The sequence below is a fragment of the Nicotiana sylvestris genome, chromosome 8 (genome assembly GCF_000393655.2).
Source record: "Nicotiana sylvestris chromosome 8, ASM39365v2, whole genome shotgun sequence".
NCBI lineage: Eukaryota > Viridiplantae > Streptophyta > Magnoliopsida > Solanales > Solanaceae > Nicotiana > Nicotiana sylvestris.
Genome location: NC_091064.1, coordinates 202,955,524 through 202,977,627, shown reverse-complemented (window position 1 = coordinate 202,977,627; position 22,104 = coordinate 202,955,524). Strand labels below are relative to the sequence as shown.

The 22,104-nt window shown below is 33.3% G+C and overlaps 3 protein-coding genes across 3 annotated transcripts; 2 read left to right on the top strand and 1 right to left on the bottom strand.

Moving 5' to 3' along the window:
- The first annotated feature begins 5,037 nt into the window (after positions 1-5,037).
- On the top strand, positions 5,038-7,064 carry LOC104213340 (probable aquaporin TIP-type RB7-18C). Its single transcript, XM_009762832.2, has 3 exons — positions 5,038-5,245; positions 5,757-6,007; positions 6,464-7,064. Exons 1-3 carry the CDS (start codon positions 5,119-5,121, stop codon positions 6,836-6,838), a joined length of 753 nt encoding a protein of 250 aa, XP_009761134.2. The 5' UTR covers positions 5,038-5,118; the 3' UTR covers positions 6,839-7,064.
- Positions 7,065-10,986: 3,922 nt separating this feature from the next.
- Positions 10,987-14,446, top strand: LOC104213341 (VAN3-binding protein). Its single transcript, XM_009762834.2, has 7 exons — positions 10,987-11,074; positions 11,639-11,961; positions 12,699-13,080; positions 13,179-13,355; positions 13,471-13,520; positions 13,628-13,685; positions 13,986-14,446. The coding sequence occupies exons 2-7, from the start codon at positions 11,698-11,700 to the stop codon at positions 14,219-14,221; spliced, it is 1,167 nt and encodes a 388-aa protein (XP_009761136.1). The 5' UTR covers positions 10,987-11,074; positions 11,639-11,697; the 3' UTR covers positions 14,222-14,446.
- A 344-nt stretch (positions 14,447-14,790) lies between these two features.
- LOC104213342 (formyltetrahydrofolate deformylase 1, mitochondrial) lies at positions 14,791-19,599 on the bottom strand. Its single transcript, XM_009762835.2, has 8 exons — positions 19,367-19,599; positions 19,166-19,278; positions 17,536-17,686; positions 17,358-17,431; positions 17,118-17,277; positions 16,703-16,801; positions 16,523-16,609; positions 14,791-15,397 (listed from the first exon to the last, which is right to left on the bottom strand). The coding sequence occupies exons 1-8, from the start codon at positions 19,523-19,525 to the stop codon at positions 15,245-15,247; spliced, it is 996 nt and encodes a 331-aa protein (XP_009761137.1). The 5' UTR covers positions 19,526-19,599; the 3' UTR covers positions 14,791-15,244.
- Between the last annotated feature and the right edge of the window lie 2,505 nt (positions 19,600-22,104).

Genomic DNA, 22,104 nt, shown 5'->3' with positions numbered 1-22,104 from the left:
AAATTTATGTCTTTTAAGAAAGACATTAGTACAAGAGCATTCAGCTCTCCCTAGCACTGGAAATTTGCAAGTAATTGAAATTGATGTTATTATTAAGGTAGTAATTACATAATCTAGTAATTACATTGTATTATAATACGATCTATTTGTTTGTCATAATATAATTACAGTATAATTATAAGTGTACCGTTTGGTTGCATAAATATAAATACACAGTTAAATTTTAAATATAAAGTTAATTATAAAAAATTAAATTAGGATTTAACAAATATATGCTTTATAAATTATATTAAATTTTGACAATTAAGATGCATATTGTTTCTTGAAAAATATATTAATTACTAACCATATATTTGTAACTAATATTGTAAAAATAATATTTTGCTCTAATTAATTATAAAAACTAAAAGTACATATTTTGTAAAAACATCCAAATATAACATAAATTTAAAATTCAAAAAAATAACATAATACTCTTATGTAAATTACAACATAACATATAATAAGTTTCAACATAATCTAAGTAATATAATAAAAAAGAAATGGAAAATATAAGTCTATATAACCTCATTCAACAATGAGATTCTATTTTAATGGCATCACTCATTATATGCCGAATTTATTAATGACTCGTTATTTTTAAACCTTGTTTAAACCTAGGACTTCCCTTTTTTCCAAAATTCCTTTTGTTTAAACCTTGTTTTATATGTATACAATTTGTTCAAAATCTTTGCCTTGCTATTTGAATTATACAACGTCCAACGTGCTTTACTTGCAACTATTTGATTCAACTATTTGTTTGTTAATGGACTAATTTGTAAGTATAAGTTCGGTCGGGACCCACAGTTGTGGACCAAGAGGGGTGCCTAACACCTTCCCCTCGAGGTCATTTCGAGCCCTTACCTTAATCTCTGGTAATGCAAACCAATCCAAGAGTTAATCGCTCTAGATACCCTAACGCACCATAACCCATTAGGTGGCGACTCTTCAAATACCCAATTTCCAAAAGGAACTGAGTTATTACCCCCCATGAAAGTCGAAACCCGGACTTTCTCCGCGAGGTGCGATATAACTCAAGATCAAACTTTGTCCTGCCACGCTTCAGTCTCGATTGGCCATACGATGGATGAACCGGTTTCGACCGTATACAGTACCAGAACATGACATGTACTTATTTTTTCGTCCCTTGCAAAGACACAAACACGTCTGTGACCATCAAAGAATATGATGAGATATTTTAAATATCTATTTTAAATATCACGTATAAGCTTAGGAAAATAGAAAACCTTTCGAATAGTAAAGGGCACTTTATCCCTTTAGTGGGTTTACACAGTGCAAATTCCGATCAATCGAGTTAGTGAACTTCCACTACCAGGTGGTTAAACCGGATAAATAAATTATGTTTGTGGTTCAATATTGGACTATATTTCTTCCCCGGGCGGATTTATAACCCAACATATGGGCATGTGAATCGATGGTCTCTCTATTAAATTAGGTATTTTATGTACATATTTTTTAGAATTGATCTGTGGCCGACACTCATGCTACAAAAAAGCTAATTGGTGCACTTGATTGAATGTTGAAGTATTTATCTAGAGAAGTAGGAATTAATTCCACTTAATACTTATTTTTCTCGATACAATTATGTTATAAAAATCTTATATCCGCCTCAGATTCCCTCACGGAATCTTGAGATAAAAAAATAGAGAGTTTATTCTGCATAGGATTTGGTTTCTTTAAAGTTATTAACAATCAGAATAAAACTGGAAGAAAGATTCTTGAATAGTAGCTTTCAAAATGTTGGGCAATACTGACTAGTAAATCAGAGCATGCATGCACCGAAAAAATGGGTCTCACCACCATGCATGGTTGGTAATACGTAATAGTAATAGTTAAATGAAGGTGCAATAAATCAGCCATTGATGAGTGTAGAAACTTAAAGAGTCTAGAGAGCTTTGAATTCAACCAGTTTCAAAATTTAGATTTTGGACCACATTTTGGTCAATTTCTGCGTTGACTTAGATTATCGTTCACGTCACAAATGCACTATTAAAATAAAAAATCTTCAAAATAACTTAGTGTATATACTAAGGGTTCGATAGGCCGATCCGGGTTAACCCGACACTACAATTGTTGACCAATTCTGAATTCCGGTCTGAGCCGCTCCAAGCTGTGCAACGGCGGCCCAAAGGTCAAGCCACTAAAACAAAGGCTTTAGACCCCCAATTCTGGGGGGCCCAAAAATTTTCTTTTTATTTTCTACTAGTATTTGTATTGAAATCCTGACTAATCTAGATTCGTACCACCTCAGGCCTAGTAAAAGAGAGAACACATTTTAACAGGATTTGTTTAAGCACAGGACTCGAACCCAATATATCTAAATAAGGTAATAAGTTAGATCATATACATCTTACAACAATCTTTAGAGGTAGGGTCTAAATATATTGGGTATCTTAAAATAAAAAGTAAAATATTTTATATAAGGTAAAGATAAAAAATAAGACTTGGACTATTGAAGATACCAAAAAACAGATTCTAAAAGTTTATTACACGTTTTTAGTGAGAAATGTAAAAGGTGAATAATAATATAGGTACTTCACTAATTATGTTAATAGTGAAATTTAAATAATGAAAAGTTTTATATTCGCGACAAGGGTTTAGGGATAGTGACTCTCTTTCCCCAATTAAAAGTTATAGTGTTCTCTGTTGAAAAAAAAGAGTTTTATTTTTTCTATAAAAAAATAAGAGTTCAAGTGTACCGTTGAATAAAAGTATATTCGCCTTCCCCCCCCCCTTTCCCCTCAGGTTTTAAGCATTTCAACAAGTATATTAGAACATAAAAAATTATTTCGATATCAAGTTATCAACTTATTGAATCTGGTTCTATTATCTAAGATCAACAATATCTTAGGAGAGATTAAATTATTTATAAAAAGAAACTATTAACAACTTTACATCTTAAAAAGTTAGAAAAATAGACTTCAATTAAAAATATAGATGAATTATTATTATTTTTTCTTCTGAAAGGCCCCAGATTAAAAATTGGCTTTAGGCACCGATGTAGTGTCAAGTAAGTTTATTTGCCGAAACTTGCACAAATAAAATGAATTTACCTGCTAATGTCATTTATGTTGAGATTTATATTAGTCACGCCAAGTTTCTTTTTGGCCAAAAGTATTTTTGACCAAAAATTGAGCTCTTTGGCCAAGCTTTTGGAAGGAAAAAAATACTTTTGAGGAGAAGCAGAAAAAAGTAGCTTCTCTCCAAAACATTTTTTTAAGAAAGCACTTTTGAGAAAAATACACTTAGAAGCAGTTTTTTAAAGCTTGGCCAAACACTAATTGCTGCTCAGAAGTGCTTTTCAAACTAATTAGTCAAACACAAACTGCTTCTCACCAAAAGTACTTTTGAGAAAAATACTTTTGAAAAAAAGCACTTCTCAAAATAAGCTGATTTTTGCGGCTTGACCAAACAAGCTAATAGTCTAGAGATAGAGTGCTAGACGATTCTAAATTATTGTCTATAGCGTGGTCGTTTTCACTTGGCATGGACCATGCATTAGGCCAAAAGTTTAATTACAATTCATAATGAACATATGAATATAAAATCCATAATTCATTATTTCGGCATCATTTGTTTTTACAATATTCTTTCACTGTCGATATCTATCTACAGTCTCCTAATATATTTTATAATATGTTAGAGGTTATTTTTGAAAAATATGTTGAGTGAATTTGAATTTCAAAACTTGAAACTTAAGATAATTCAGTGTTCGTAGTTTTCACTTTGAGATTCATCATATTTACGATTCTAATAATATTCATGTTTCATGTATGTGTGAAACTGGATTAAATTAAGAAAACATGAAAATACTGTCGATTAATTTAGTGATCATTGCTTTTGGTTCTTCTTCGCCTCTTTTTCATCCTCTTGTCTCCACTCTCCATGCCTTCAATTTCAAAACTTTATAGCTCTTCTCCTTTGTTAATTGTTTAAGAAAATTTGTTCTAAAATCGTAGAAGAGGTTTTACTTTTTCTTTTATTTTGCTTTTGATTTGGTAAACCCTCAAAGTCCATTTTCTCTCTCTCTCTCTCTCTCTCTCTCTTTCCTTTTTTGGTGATATGAAACTCCAAGGGTCAATGACCCTTCTTCCCAAGGGTCGTTGAAAGTGAAAGAACTCTAATCATTAGAGCAATTCTCTCTTAATTTGCAAAATAGGTTTAACTTAATAACCTTTTAAAATGGAAGTAGAAAACAACATCAAAGTACAACAATTAAAATAGCCCCTTAATTCACTTTTTACCCTTTCTTATTTTCAACCACATTAAAAGTATAAACAAAAACAGTAACAATACCCAATGTATTCCCACAAGTGGAGTTTGGGGAGGATAGTATGTACACAAATCTTATTCCTACCTTATGAAGGCAGAGAGACTGTTTCTGATAGACCATCGGCTCTAAAAAAGCAAAATAAAAAACAGTAATAACAGCTAGAAAAATAATATAATCGAAACAAAAAAATAATAACAATCTAAATATAGGAAACACGAGGATAATACTAGTACTACATTTATGAAAAAAGAGTACACATCAAACCTTAAACAATTTTTTTACAAAAAAAACTAAGGTGTGACATAGATGTATGTACTAAACCACGGATTTCCCCTGGTTTTGGTTATTTTATTCTCAAAATGACATCACAAATACCTATCCTTCTTTAGTTTTTTGTAAGATTCTTTTTTCCTCTTTGAAAGGTTGTCGTATAGTAGTTAAGCTTAACTAACCAAAATTTCCAATTCATTTATTGGAATGTCCATTACTATATATGTAATTGAACTTAATTAGTTGTCTGCCTAATTAAACCCCAATAATGTGTAATATTATATCAAAGAAAGCCGGTGGGTTGGGCCGGCACCAATCATTTGCCGGATTCTACTCAAATAAGGCCCCATGGCCGGTGAAACCTAACCCAATAGGCAAATAAACTTATTTATTTTTGTTTCTTTCTAATTATAGTCTCAACTATATAAGCTATTATTTCTGGAACTTCAAAAACGATCAAGTTTTTAGCAAATACCATAATTGATTAATTAGCAAGTTTTTAGTTGGGAGCAAAAATGGCGAAGATTGCCTTTGGTAACTATAATGACTCTGTTAGTGCAGCCTCAATCAAGGCATACCTAGCTGAATTCATTGCTACTCTTCTCTTTGTGTTTGCTGGTGTTGGATCTGCAATTTCTTACAGTAAGTAATATATTATTGTAACATCTATTGATGTTTACTTTCCTTATTGTGATGTCATAAGTCACTCAAATTTAACCTCTATTTCGTTACAAAGACAGAATATAATAAGTTTATATGATCAATGTCGTGGAACTAATTATGTCTTTATGCTTATCGTCATAGAAATGTTCTTAGAAAAGATTATGAGTCTCAGACGCCCAATGAGAAAACATACATGTTTCAAAAGGCTTTTTTTTATTAAAGTTTGCATGCTATGGGCAGGGGCGAAGCCACCTAGCTAAGGGTGGTCAATTGTTGAAAAATTACACTATGTATAAAAGTAAAATATTAAATTTTAGATGTATCCAATATATATTGAACACTTTTTATCGGGAATTTTTTTTTACTTCTTACAAGTTTGAACAACCTCCAGGAAATTTCTGACTTCGCCACTACGAAGTGTCTATTTAGTAGAAAAAAATATATTATATATCAAACTATAGTATTTTTTATTTGTTGGGGGATTTTGCAGATAAGTTGACAACAGATGCAGCTCTAGACCCAGCTGGTTTAGTAGCAGTTGCGGTGGCTCATGCATTTGCATTGTTTGTTGGAGTTTCAATGGCAGCCAATATCTCAGGTGGCCATTTGAATCCAGCTGTCACCTTTGGATTGGCTGTTGGTGGCAATATAACTATCTTGACTGGTTTCTTCTACTGGATTGCCCAATTGCTTGGCTCTACAGTTGCTTGCCTTCTCCTCAAATTTGTTACTGGCGGATTGGTATGTATTATGTGGAGAATTAGGGGTTGTTCAATTTAACCCAACTAACCGCCCATCCAACCACTTAAATTAAAAATAGTCGACAAATGTATAATCCATATATAATATTTGTATAACCGTATATAATCGATGTATAATTTATGTATACTTACTAGAAAAAATAAACATTAAATCTGACTTTGACTATTTGAGCAACAGGGCTAATTTATAAGGGGGAAGTACACAAATAGCTAATCTTAGGATTGCTACTTAGGTATTAGCCAATACTTATTTTGTCATGAAAATTTGAACCAAAAATCTCAAATTCAGGACAATTTAGGATCTTTTTGTTCTGAAAAAATTAAACTGAAAACTGAAATTTAGGATACATAGGCTAATTCCTAAATAACAGCTCCTTAAAGTGGCTACCTGGTGTCATTTCTAACTTAATGGGCCTCAAATATTGGGCTTTTGCAGGCTGTTCCTACCCATGGAGTTGCTGCTGGGCTCACTGGATTTGAGGGAGTGGTAATGGAGATAGTCATTACCTTTGCACTTGTCTACACTGTTTATGCTACAGCAGCAGACCCCCAAAAGGGTTCCCTTGGAACAATTGCACCAATTGCAATTGGGTTCATTGTTGGAGCTAATATCTTGGCTGCTGGCCCATTTAGTGGTGGGTCAATGAACCCGGCTCGATCTTTTGGGCCTGCTGTGGTTTCTGGAGATTTCTCTCAAAACTGGATCTATTGGGTCGGCCCACTTATTGGTGGAGGATTAGCTGGGCTTATTTATGGTGATGTGTTTATTGGATCACATGATCCACTTCCAGTCTCTGAAGACTATGCTTAGAGATCGTTCTCGGGCTAACACATTGACCGACCATTCAAAAATAATTACATTTTTTAGTCAAGTATACAAAAAATATGTATTAAAAATATATATTTTATCAGCTATTATTTTTGGAAGCGGCTATATTGTGTAGTTTTCCCTCTTGTCATTTGTGTTTTTCAAATGTAACATTTAATTTTTTGTGAGCTTTGTAATTTCTGCTCTGCAACAACTTGTACTTCATTTTATTTAAGAAAATGTGGATATTTCCTTTTGTAATATTTTGCAATTATTTTTTTTCCTATATTCAAAGTCACCTTGAAATTTGGCAATTTAATCAAACTAAGACACATAAATTAAAATAGAAGGAGTATCATGCATTTGTACGTTAAACGTAATAAAATCAATGCCCTAATCTTTTCAAGACTTTTTAGAACTTTAACCATAAAAGAAGAGTGGATTTTTTTTCTTTTTGCCGCGTGATGAGAAAGTTAATCAAAAGGCATCTTTTTCATAAGAGTGTGCAAAAAGCAATATCTCAACTCTTTTTATTCAATCCTTGAGGGTTGGCTTTTTAAACATTGCAATTACCTTTCTACTTTGTAATGGATCAAATTTGCAATGGATGTAAAAGTTATTCCCTGTATGATTGATTGGACTACATATTCCCACTACAATAAAGCTCTATTTTGAAAATTTACACTTGCTTTTCACAAGTCAATGAGGAGGCGAATAATCACATTTAATTTGAATTATCCATCCAAAAAATTTAGGAGGGTGTCCGTTCTTATATACGGTCAAACCTCTCTATAACAACCTCGTTTGTTCCGAATATTTTTGGATGTTATAGCGAAGTGCTATTATAACATAACATTAAAATTAGTTCCGAAAAAACTTGGCTTTTATAGTGAAGTGTCATTATATAAGAATGTTGTTATAGAGAGGTCTGAGTACTGTACTAAGTTCACAAGTTATGGAATTTTCTTCCTTTGCCTTCCAAGGGTGGGAGGGGATATAGAAGCAGAGACGGAGTCAAGATTTTAATTTTATGGGTTCTGAATTTTAAAACAAATTTCAAATGCTAATAATTCAGTTCTAGATTCAATATTTGTACATATTTAATAATTTAAAAAAAATACAAATACACTATTTAAGTAAAAGTTATTGAGTTCGACCAAACACATAAACGGGCTTCTAGCTCCGCCCGTGTATGGAAGAGGAAAATGATCATGTTCATTAGCCATCTTTTGCAAGTATGTGGTATATGCATAGATAAACTGCATGTATTTTTGTTCTTTCCCCACTCTTTTATATATAACTAAATAAATATATACCAGTATTATCACTTAAGTTTAAAAGAGTTGCCTACTTAAAAATCGATTATTAGGTGAGGTAGCTTAATGCCTCAACTCTATTTCCCCACTAATTTCTTTTGGTAACGCATGCATAAGTCTCAAATTATTCCTCAAGTGCTTTGAGATATGATAATGATACATGTCAATGGAAATAATGAGAGTAAAATGGACGCATAATAGTGGCTATTTTCCCAAAGTTGCAAAACAATGATTGATTCCTATGGCAAATACTCTTGGGTATAGGCATGTGAAAGGATCAAAAAGCAGCAGCTAAATATGGGAGCGAAATCATTGTGCTCGCATGGGATTCCAAGTAAAAATTTCACTATAGTCACTATTACTCCCATTTATGTAGTGATCTCCTCGACCATAAAGCAGCCAAATGCAGCTGTAAAATTCATCTGAGTTTCACTTTCTAAGTCAGCTTTTTGAGTTATTTTATCCGTAAGATAATAGCTAGTTACACAAGGCCGAGAACCGGGGAGCAACCATAAAGTTATCTGCATGTGGTTTATAAGTCACCGGTTAGAACCGAAAAGTCAGCCACTGATGCTTGTATTAGGATAGACTGTCTATGAGCCTGTTTCGCCAAGTTGCAAAAATCAGCTTATTTTGAGAAGTATTTTTTTCCAACGTGTTTTTTTATCTTTTCAAAAGTATTTTTGGGGAGAATCAATTTGTATTTAACTAATTAATTTGAAAAGCACTTCTAAGCAGCAATTAGTGTTTGACCAGACTTTTACGTGTATTTTTCTGAAAAATACTTTTGCAGAGAATCTATTATTTTTTGCTTCTTCTCAAAATCACTTTTTTCTCCCAAAAAGGATAGGAGAAGCTTGGCCAAAACGCTATATATTATGATGTGTGGCCCTTCCCCGAACCATGCATGAACGTGCCATGCGTTGTGCACCAAGCTGTCCTGCCATAATAATTAGCTATATAGCATGTCAAGTCTGATCACTTGCACTTGAAGAATTTTTGCTGTTCATGATCATCCCACAAGCCTATCTTTTCTGCTATCACCACTTTGGTATGATTAAGATCTTTGTTTATTTAATTATGTTCCAATTACTGCATTCTCTAGTGAGAAAGTATTAAAGAAAAGTTTAATTTATATTATTGTTAGTGTCCACTATCAATCTGCTATAACATATTAAACTACATTAATAAAATTTATTTATGTTAATTCATTTACATAGTTAGTATATACAAATTAAATTCATTAAAAAATGGCAAACTGAATGAGTTTAAGGTTACGAACTTGTTCTATAAAGGATTTGTCTTAAAAAACCACCTTATTATTTAAAAGACATTAATTTGATAGATAAAACAGATAATTAACTACATTCTTGAACATTTTGTTGCCCCGGCCTTATCCCAATTCCCATGTAACCAAAGAAAGATCATTATGCATATAACCAATTACCAAACTAAAAGAAGTGAAAGCGCAAATTCTAACCATAAAAAGGGCAGCTCGGTGCACTAAGCTCCTGCTATGCACGCGACCGGAGAAGAACTGGACCACAAGGGTCTATAATACACAGTCATACCTTGCATATCTGCAAGAGGCTGTTTCCACGACTTAAACTCGTAACCTCTTGATCATATGGCAACAACTTTATCAGTTACGCCAAGACTACCCTTCTAAATTCTAACCACAGAATCATTATTGAAGGATTAACCATTATATATCTTTGGAGGAAATATTACAATCTTAAAAGTCCATCTCTAACTCCAATTTGTCGATTTAATCAATTACACCCTTGAAAAATCAACTTTCCGAATTGCACGTCACACCACTTTATACACTAAAAAACCTTTTTAATTATCTTATATTATACCTCATCTTGTCCCTACACGGCCTCTTCCCAAATCCAAGGTTCGCAAAGTTTTTATTATTATTAAAGCACTGTTTTTAAACCGTGTAATAGTGTACTCCCAAAGTTAAGAACCACCGAAAGTTATGTCTCAAACATATATGATAGATTTGATCCCCACTACCCATTTTTTAGTTGTTTTAAGTTTCTATGTAGTGTAGATTTTTTTTACAGTATTAGGTTACCAAAAATAAGGATAGATATAGATTTTTCGTACCGGATTCATTTGAATCCAATATTTCTAATAAAACTTAAATTTATGTGCGGAAATTTACTAAAATTGTCACAGATGGTAGGCCTCGACCCATAATATTAAAAATAAAATTGGATCATTACTAAAAAATTTAAATGTTGAACTAGTAAATATTAAATTTTGGATATATAACTAAACTCATAAATATTAAATTCTGGATATATAACTGCAACAAACTATTTTTTATAGGTGAGTCTAGTAACCTGAAAAATAAGGTACATTACATGCAAAAACATATTGAATACTTTGATAGTACTACTTTTTTTTTTTTTTTACACTATTTATATATAGAAGTTAAATCCTGGTTGGAATACAATAATGTTGTTCACACTGTAGGCTCGTGTGCCTGTGTATAAACTAAAATCCAACCTTTTGTAGCCAGTGTTTTAACGTTAGGAAACAAAGGGTCCGTTCAATCAGGACAATGTTTTCTAGGTTTTAGTCAAATTAATGTTATTTTATTGGTGGTTTTTTCAAAAGGAATATTAATTGGTTTGGAATACGTGAATACCAATGTATTTTTTTTTCACGAGGACGTATATTTTAAGGTATTATTTTCTGTCCTTATGACACCAACCTGAATTCTTGGGAGCACGAGACCAAGTGTGTGTATGTGTGTGCCTATGTTAGCTATCATGTACCTCTGTTGTTTGCTTTATTGTCTCTCCTATATATAAACTTATTCTACAATTAAAGCTAAAACCAAAGTGTGTATGTTTTTAACTTGCTTTTTCTGCCATTAGTGTTTGTATACAATCCTCAGATTGCCAAGGTAAGCCATTCCTTCACCCCTCTCACTCATTTCTTAAGATACAAAATATTTGATACGACGGGAAGTCATTTTACGAGAAAATATTTTTCAGGAAAAAATTATTTTGCTGCATAAAATTAGTTAGAAAACATTTTTATCCATCAAGAAATAGGAAAATGACTTCCATCGCTTACCTACGGAAATCATTTTTTTTTACAATTATCTTCACTTTTAACTTCATGTTTCTCAAATTAATACTTGGTGGATCTTTAGAACTCAAATATTTCGTTAAGACACCCTCGAGTTTAATAATATTACTCTCACCGATCAAATGCTGAAAATTATTTGACCAGTACGTCATGAGTTCGAGCTGTAGAAACATTATCTGGCAGAAATGCGGGGTTCGACCCTTCCCGAGCCCCACGCATGTCAGCTGACTCACTTTTTTAGCTAAAATAAAAATAAAAATATTTTTTACAAAAACATAATCATGAGTCATACTACAAGCTAATTGTCCACTACTTAATAGTAGTATACTTCAAGTGTTGCTTTACTCTTCTTTGGTTTGAACACTAAAATATTCAGGCAAATATAGCAAAAGGGTGAGAATTGGAGAGAGCTGAAAACAGGAAGTAAGAAATATTATGGAGGAAAACTATCTGTTGGGTTGGAAGAAGAATGATTCAGATAATTGGCTTGTGAGTGTAGAAGAGGATGAAGAGATGAAAGCCGATTTACCTTCTTTACATCAACCACAAACACCAATGGAGCCTATGGATTTCTTGTCAAGATCATGGAGTCTTTCTGCTTCTGAATTATCAAAAGCTCTTGCTCAGAAACAGAAACTCCATACTTTTGACAGGAAATTTAGTGTGATTCCTGAGTCAGTTTCTCCACCTCCACAACTGGTAAGTTTCCTACTTCAGCTTTTGTTTCTTTTGCTTCCATTCATGTAATATGTTGTTGGGTGTGCGAATAAAGTCCCACTTGGGAGCCTGTATAAGAATCTCTTAATTGTGTGCTGCTTTTTGAGGAAAATCGTGCCGGCTTGACTCAAAGCGGACAATATCATAGTATCTTTGGGCTGGTTGAGCCCAACATACTTTCTTGACTATAATTTCATTTTTCATGGTTCAATTTTTTGCATTTTTTCAATCTTGAACTTGGTGACATGAGATTTTTGAGTCCTTTAAGTTCTAAAGTCAAACAAACTTACCGCCTAACACCACTAAAGCAAGAGGGGAAATAGGGAATTGACCATTTGGTGTTTGTAAGCAATATAAAACCATAAAAATGCTATATATATATATATATATATATATATATATATATATATATATATATATATATATATATTATATATACATACACATACAAGCAAGTTCGCGTTAACTATATAAATCTTCATTGTCCATGTTGCTGACTGTCAACTTTTCCTTGTATCTTATCTTGGGACCAACAATATGAGCAACCTCACATAAGTGGAGTTGGAGTAGGTCCAAAAAAGAAAGAAAACTTATTTGACTAAGTCATTTTTGTCTTAATTTGTTGTAAGATGCTGAATTTTTATCCACAACATTCCAATTCAAAGAGTTGAAAGAAATTTAACCTCTCAAATATCTTATGAGTGATGATCTTCTGGCAGCCAGGAACCAAGATGTCGAATTCACAAAATGGGCGAAGAACCGGGGGGATTGTAAGGTGGTTCCATCCTAAGGATTCTAACAGTAGCATAGTCAAGAAGAAAGAAAAGGCGCGCCTAGAAAATGCGCATATGCACGCTGTCCTATCTGTAGCAGGACTAGCTGCAGCATTGGCTGCTGTAACAGCAGCAGAGAACTCGAATGGTTCAAGCTCAAAGATGAGCATGGCTTTAGCATCAGCTACCGAACTCTTGGCCTCACATTGCCTTGAAATGGCTGAATCAGCCGGGGCAGAACATGATCGTGTAGCCTCAGTTGTTAGATCAGCAGTGGACATACATAGTGCTAGTGATCTTGTCACACTCACAGCTGCAGCTGCCACAGGTACATATGTATTAGTTAATTCCTATGTTCTTGCAAATGGATTTGAGCTATTGATACACATGTTTATTAACAATAACCATATTGCTATGAATGAAAAGCTCTGAGAGGAGAAGCAACTCTTAAGTCAAGATTACCAAAAGAAGCAAGGAGGAATGCATCTATAAGTCCATGTGACAAAAGCATGGTAGAAGATCAAAGTTTTGCTGCTTTCCCTAATGACATGGACGAACACGATTCCCCCTTTGTAGATGAATTGGTGCATATCACAAGGAAAGGTGAACACTGATTTATATTCAAGAAGTATTATTAGTTTTGTTATTTCACAATGTCCAACTAAAGATCATTCAATTTTCTACTTGCTAATTTTACTTTTTTATTCTGAATTCTTAGGTGTGCACCGATGGAAACGCGTGTCTGTATATATAAACAAAAAATCTCAGGTCTGTCAATAGGCTTTCAAGATTTTCTTCTTTGAGGTATCATAAATTTCATAAATTGAGTTGCGAATGCACAAAAATGGAATCACTAACTTCTGTTGAATTGACAGGTTGTAATCAAGTTGAAGAGTAAACATGTTGGTGGAGCTTTTTCTAAAAATAACAAATGTAAGCTCTCCCCCTACATTTCATGACAGTTATTTTTGTTCTTTCTTTTTCCATTTCCTCTATTAGAGTTGTTCAATAAACGATGCACTCCATTCTGAGTCAAATCTAGAATTTAAACTTGATGAGTTCAGCAATTAAGGCTCTTACCACTAAATCCATTGCACTGTTTGAAATTTTAGTGATTTTTACACACGCGCGCACGCGCACACACACACAATGCTTCCTGTCGAAAATGTTGGGTTCAGTTGAACCCATTGAACTCATGTTGTGTCTGCCTCTGACTCTATTGGTGTGCGACAGGTGTTGTTTATGAAGTGTGTGATGGAAGTGATGCATGGTTGTTCAAGAAAGAGACTGAAAGTCAAGATTTGTACCTTGGAGTAAAGACGGCTCAGGGTCTTCTGGAGTTCAACTGCAAGAACAAAAGCCAAAAACAAAAATGGGTTGATAGAATTCAGAAGCTTCTTGATCGAGTCAGTTTATTTGAAGATACCGAGGGCTCAATGACAATGTTGAACATTAACAAGAGCATTTGACTAACATATTAGTTTCTTTTTTTCAATTTTTGTGTTACTTTCTGTATAAAGATGTTTGAGATAGTACTTGGTTTGTCCATTGATGACTTTTCACTATTCAACAAGAATTTAGCATCTGAAAGCTTGGCATTCTGAGGCCAAGTCTTGTTTGTAAGAATTTTGTAAATTTTCCTAGTACGGTTTGGGATGAAATAGGCTTGAATAAAGGAGAATGGAAACAACGAATTCATTATTCCCAACTTATTAGTTAAATACACTTGAATTTTGAAGAAAGATGTCATTCTCCTGGGACTTGTTCTTGTTTATATTTCAATATTTTTTTCCCTTTATTCCCTTTTTGTTCATATCAAATAAATGGAGAAAACTCTATTACAACAAAGTGACATCTTCTTTAGTGCAGAATGTGCGCGCACACACACGCTATATTCTGAGCCTCACTTCAACTTATCATTATGTTATGACTATAATATGAACAGGAGCAAAGACAGATAAACAATGAGGGATGAAATGGCTTAACACATGAGAAGGACAAAGATATGCAGTTATTTTGGGGGCAGATAAAATCCAGCTTGAAAACTAAGTAAAAATTTGACATTGAAGACCATCTGAAATTCATCATCTGCAGTGTTATACAGTAACATAACTCAAATGACAATAAATTTAAACGTTCTACAACCATTGAAAGCAGCTTTGAGGCACTTTGATAATAAGATCACAATTTGGAACTTGTACAAATATTTGCTCCAAGTGGAAAAGGGGAAGAAAGATCAAGACATTGTCTTAAATCTGCGAATTTTCAACAACATTTCAGATGAAACCTCTTTATTTCTCATTCCTTTTTCATAACTTGCTTTTTCTGGCAGTTCTGTTACAAACTACACTCATCTTTTTCATCTTTACTTCTCAGAATGTCATGTATGGCAGTTTACTTGGATAACCAAGTGACAATGATGATATTCGCAATCACTGAATGATGGACAGAATAGAAAGATAATGATGCAGCTATCCCAGCTCCCTTTTCAATCAGGACCTAAACACAACAGTCTTGCTCTCCTCATACGGCAAAATACGCAGCTCACAGTATGATTTGATTGCTTTTGCAAGACACCTTTTCTCAACATCCTCAGACTTTTGTATAAAAGTCCGCAAATTATCTCTATGAGAAACTCTTTCAACCTGAGAGATCAAAGCTTGCAACTATTAAAGCTGGGAGTGCATATCTACAGTGATGGTCAAAACCTACTGGGAAAAGATAGCTAGTATCCCAAAAGATACTTCAAGGTTAGTCATTGTACATCTGATAGATAAATTAGAAGGTCTCAACCAGTGTCGGAGCTAGGATTTTCACTAAAGGAAGTCAAAATATAAAGTAGACACACAAAGAAGCCAAGGGAATTTAACATATAACCTATTTACACAGTATAATTTTCCAACAAAGGGGTGTAAATTGACACCCTTCGGATTGCAACTACAAATACAAGGTGAGCTGGTGAGACTTGCATTAAGAAGGAAACAATCAAGTACATGTAAAAAACTATAAAATAACATGGAGAAACTATGACCGGATGAATCTTACTCCAAAAAAAAAAAAGGAACTATGAGCGGAGGAACAAACCGCATACAAACAAGAGAGGAAAAGCGAGGGATCAAAATAAGAAGGAATAGCATCAATGAACAGGAATGACATGTTGCTTTCAGAACACAATTTCACCTAGTAAACCCCTTTGTTTATGCATAATACAGATGCATGAGAGAAGCTATAATTTCTTTAAGGAAATTGAATACCATATGTTTTACAATGCATACTGTGTCTTGATGTAGGTTACACCACCAGTCCCTATTAAAACAGCTTTTGACATTAGGGCTTCTGAACCTTGTTAGTTCAATTCGAATGCAAACTAAAAACTTCATAATGACCAAGTTTAACATGGGAGTGCAAATCAACGACCAATTCTTTGGTAAATGATAGCTTATAATATTTGGCTGGAAAAGCACAAAAAGGTGAAAACAAGCAAAGCTGATCCAATAAAACCAGACTATCAAAAAACCAATTCTTATGTCAACCTAAATATTTCTAGATACCTCACATCTTACAAGTATATGTCAATTATTTTGCAAATATTTCGGTCAGAGAATATTGGAAGAAGGCAGATACCTTTAGCTTCACAAGTAAAAGAGATGAAAATCTAATAAAGATAAAGATCATCACCCTTTCAAAGATCACCAAGCAGTTCAATTTCTAAAGCAAACACTTGGAATCGTGGAGTACATAAGAAGCTTTACAAACATGAAAACTATTACCATTTGCTCAATGATTGGACCTGCATCTAGTTCTTCACTAACAAAGTGACTTGTCGCCCCAATCAACTTAACGCCAGCATCAAAAGCCTAGCAACAGATAAAATAAATCTTATAAAACTATAATTCCATAGAGGAAAACATGAAAACGACTTCTTGAAGAAAGGGAGACAGGGAAGGAACCTGCTTAGATGGATTACTGCCCTTGAATGATGGCAACAAGCCATGGTGAATATTAATGATATCTTTCTTATAGCTTTTTAAGAAGTCTCCAGACAATACCTGCACAAAACGACTGCAGATTTGTATTACACAGAAGCACCTTAAGGGCCCAAATACAAGGTATCTGTCTAATAGTACGACTGCAGATTTGTATTATAGTGAAGCACCTTAAGGGTCCAAAAATACAAGGTATCTGTAATAGTGCATGTCATAACAAATCAGATGAAAGACTACTTTAAATCAATTTGTCGGACCATAAAAGGAAAGCAATCTAGAACATGTTGCATGATGAAGAACTGTTCCAACGGAACAGATCAACAATTATTTCTATGTAAGAAAAAACAAGAGTAACAGTTATGTCTCGTGGGTTGATTACCTGCATGTATCTAGCAAGCACCAAAAAATCAGTATCCCGAACTATTTCCAAGATTTCTCCTTCTCTTTTATCCTCCTTGGTCGTTGGCAAATGATAGTATGGAATTCCATGCCTCTCAAGAAACCGAATCACATGAGTGTTTGGACCCCGCTCATGGTTGCTGGTGAAAAAGCATATGACATCATTAACGGTCCTTATAATGACATTGAATCACTATAATGAAGAAGTTTCGTACTTTACCTTATTACAGAAGTTATGTGAATGGGAAGCCGTCCGTCCTGCCAACCATGCAACAAGTCCACAAGACAGTGTTCCTGTGCCGAAATTGTGACTATTTATATGATTACTCTCTAAAAGGTTTAATTATTTTTAAAATGATTAAAGTTTAAACAGCTCTGAGAAGTTTGAAAATCAATACCTGCTTTGAAGCAAGAACTGCGATCTTATATTTGGGATCGATATCAGGCACCCGAACAACAGACTTCATTGCATTGAACATTTTAGCGAGTTTAGAGAAGTCTGCATCCATTTGCTCACGTGGCCATTTAGCAGGGTCAAAGACAAACTCGCTGTAAGTTGCAGCAAGAATTAGTTTCTTTAATTGTTGTAGTTACTGGAAGACAAAGAAAGGTAAACAAGGGTCCGAAGACAGCTGATTAATCACATCAGAACAGAGAATATTTGTTCATATTATTGTTGGAACACGAGCATTTGCCTTGTAAAGCAAAGAGTAAACAATTATCAATGGACTTCAACAAATAATCCAACCACCAACCCTAAGCATACACATTAACCTTCTTAAACTCCAGCCCCACCAATACCCATGAGCTCACCTGTGGCCCTTCCCATTTTGCTTCCTTAGTGACTTGATCCTAACTTTATGGACGGAGGAGGAGGATTTTTTACACTAGGCTATCCCAGACACAATATTGTTTTTCAACTTACCTATAGAATGAATGGTTTTTGTGTTTTTAATTTTATTTACGGTTTAATCTTCAGAAAACCTCCTTAACTTAGGAGATCAGAGATTTTACAACATGGCCTTAAGAGAGCATAGAGTTAACAATTCCACAGAGGCCTAAAAGAATCATAATGCTCCTTTAACTATTAGTAATATATAGACCAAAGAGTTGAAGTCAGGGAATATTGCAACAGATCAAAATTTTAGGGTCGTTTGGTTAGTCGCATAAGAAAAAACAACCCCAACTACCAAATAGCTAAAATAACATTTGGTTCTCCAATAAAATTTTGCACACTATTGCAATGTTTTTTTCCAGTATTATATTCTGTATTACTAATATTGATATGACTTGTGTGTAAATCTTTGTCTTATTTTATGCGGGATATAACACAGAATCATAATATCTGTACCAAAAATACCTGTACAAGAGCATTTAAAGCCTATAAAGTAGACAATAGCCACATAACTATGTGTACATTAATATCACTATATAACTATCCCTACATTAGTATTTACTGTATAACAATAAATGTATTATAGTTCATGTATTATTAGTCCGAGAACCAAACAGTCCCTAACTTTATTCAAGGTGTTGAGACACACCCATTGACTTTGAGAATGAACTTATGAATTGCCTTGGACATTGGCGGAGCTAGGATTGGAAGCTTATGAGTTCGGGATAACAGTTCTATTAAGCTATTGTCTTCTAATTAATAATTTGTCCATATTCAATGAATTTTCTAAGACAAATACAGGATTTGGACCAAACTTATTGGATTCGGCCAAACCCGTAAACTAAAGGCTAGCTCCGCCCCCGTCTTGGATGCAGGGGCAAAACCTATTTCAACTCTTTGACACCTAGTGTATGCTCTAAAGGAAATTTGGTCTCCCCTATATAAGCAATGTCGTAGTCAGTAAACCAAATTTTATCAGCAATCATGGGATATCAGTCGCTTAATCATGCATCCACTCCAAACTATTTCATGCCAATACGAAATAACTTATCTAACAATTCACCGAAATGTTTTCCAATTTTTCATTTATTTAAAAGTAATAAAAAGAGTAAATTTGAAAGAAGAAAAAGAACCTTCTGGAGTAAAAGATATGGTTGTGGTCAGGAACAAAAATGTCAGCAGTGAGAATATTTCCATCCCTTGATGCTATGCACTCCGATAGTTTAGCAAGTATTCCTACCACATCCTATTCATAAATTAAAAAAAAGGAAATTTAATTCTCATATCAGTCCAATTAAATATAACAAAACTATGAAATGACAGGGAAGACTTACCGGGCAATGAAATTGATGAATGCCATGGACCAAGGAGCTTGAGGTGGTGGAGTAAGCAATGGACCCAAAAGGGATTTGTGTAGTTTTGAAGGACCTTTTCGCAAATCTAAGAACTTGTGAACGAGAGCTTGGGGATATTACTCTATGGAGGAAGTTCATGATCCCTCCCCACTCCTTCGCCACTTTGGCCTTCCTTCCCTTTTACCAACCAAATCTTGTAAATGTTTTTTTGATTTTTTTTTCCTTCCTCAGATTACCGTTACAGATTATTGAGCAATAGGAACTTTATGTTTGGATAAATTGTACTATTTGCTATTGTCGAATAATATTTTATTGTTTGGTTTGACTTTACGATATTGTACTGATAAATTTACTAAAATATCATCAATTGTTTTAAATATTATAAAAAATTACACAAAAAATAATTAGAATTGAAATTAAAAATCAATATTATATAACTAATTGGAGATAAAGTAATTAGAATTGGAGTTAAAAATCAAAATAGAAGAAAGAACAAAACAAATAGAAGGCAAAACTTATACTTGATGTTGGAGTTGGAAGCGGCAGAAGGAAAAACTGAATGAAGACGTAGGTTATAGGTTAGGAGATTTGGATTAAAAAAAAAAGCAAATAGTAAAATAAAATTATAAAATAATAAGTTAGGATATAATTGGAAAGAAAAATAAAAAATAATCTCACCACATCAAATTGATTGTTTCAAGAATAGGATACAATGGAAAACAACCATCCAAACATGATGTTAGGCTCGAATCACTTTTCTAAAGGCAAATAGCCAGCGGGTTGATTATTTATTTTTCCTAATTTTTTTGTGTGTATATATATATATATATATATATATACATATTATATATCAATTAAGTTAATGCTTCTTTATGTAATCAAATATGCCTTTTTTTGAGAGAGAGAGTGTTTATAAAAGGCAAAATGTATGATAGCCCCTTACGGCTTGTTTGGATTTAAACTTATCATAAATTTTTATTTAAACACATTATGTATGTCACGACTTAAATATGTGCCTCTTAATTGGTTCTAATGGTGACAGTATTCTTGAATAAGAAGAAGAAGAATGTTATGTAAAGATGTAGGAGTTGGCAGTGAGATGGTCTTGTTGAAACTTAAACGCTTCTCGTGAATGATGGTGAGGAGGTGTATATATAATGAGGGCATGAATTAAATATGTGAGAGGAAAAAAATAATAAGTAGATGAACAATTACTAAAGGTATGTTTGGTACGAATAAAAATATTTCGTTAAATATTAGATGGGCGTGGGGATGGGTGGTTGGGGTGGGAAATATGATGTGGAATGTTGAAAAAAACTTTTGAAGAATATTTTTTTCTCATCTTGATAAAGAAACATTTTCTTTCAATTAGAGAAAAATGAGTTCATGAGAAAAATATTTTTCAAAATATTTAAGCTAATCAGATATAAAAAATATTAGAAAATATTTTGCACAAAATATTTTTCTTAGTACCAAACACACCCTAAATGCCAATTTCGTTAGAGAATGTGTTGTGTTAAGTTAGCGCCTTAAAATGCATCTCTGGAATGCTCCAAGGGAAAATGTTTGATAGATCAAAATGCCATATAAAGTGGATTGTCCTTTTTACACTTAAAATGCGTTAAAGAATGCAAGTTAGAGAAAAATAGTTAATAACTAATCGTCAAATCTTGCAAGTTAGATAAAAATATTTAATATTTGATAATAGTTCAAAATAAAAATATATTTTAACAACTACATATTAGCATGACATTATTACTAATCCAAACTTATAATACATACCAACTCGTAGTATAAATAAAACTCATACCTCTCCAACAATATACAAATATAGCAACTGCAGTTAAATCCCACTCGGTCGGCTATATATACTACGGCCAAACATATTTTGCATTGTGAGAATTTATAGTTCAAACAAGAAAAATAAAAATATGTAATCCAATTTTTTTTAAAGTCTTGTAGCGTCTTCGTGCAATAAACATACATAAATACTACTCCCTCCGTTTCAATTTATGTGAACCCATTTGACTGGACACAGAGTTTAAGAAAAGAGAGAAAACTTTTGAACTTGTGGTGTAAAATGAGGCACATATATTTTGTGTGGCTATAAATCATTGCATAAAGGTAAATTATTTCCAAATAAAGAAAGGGGTCATTCATTTTGGCACAGACCAAAAAGGAAATAAGTTCACATAAATTGAAACGGAGGGAGTAATATTTTTACAATTGTGCCAAATGTAACACAGTTACATGTTTTTAGCCTTTAGAAAATGGTCTCAAACCTTTGATAATATTCAGTTCATGAGTATCCCGAGGATCTTCTTCTTCGGTCTCAATGGCGATTTCTATTTGATGCAATCAAACTAAACTTTAAAATGTGTTCCCTCCGTTTCATATTAAATGAGGTACTTTCCTTTTTAGTCTGTTCCAAAACAAATGACACATTTCTAAATTTGGAAATAATTCAACTTTAAACTCTTTCATTTTACCCATTTACCCTTAATGAGAAGCTTTTATAGCCACACAAATATCATGACCCTACAAACATATTTCCCCTTATGCTTTTAAGACCACAAGTATCAAAAGTCTTCTTCTTTTTTCTTAAACTCCGTGCCGAGTCAAACTACCTCATGTAATATGAAACGGAGGGAGTAATACATTTTACATTGTTATGGAAACAACGCATATGAAAATAACGAGATGGATTGTAACGTTCT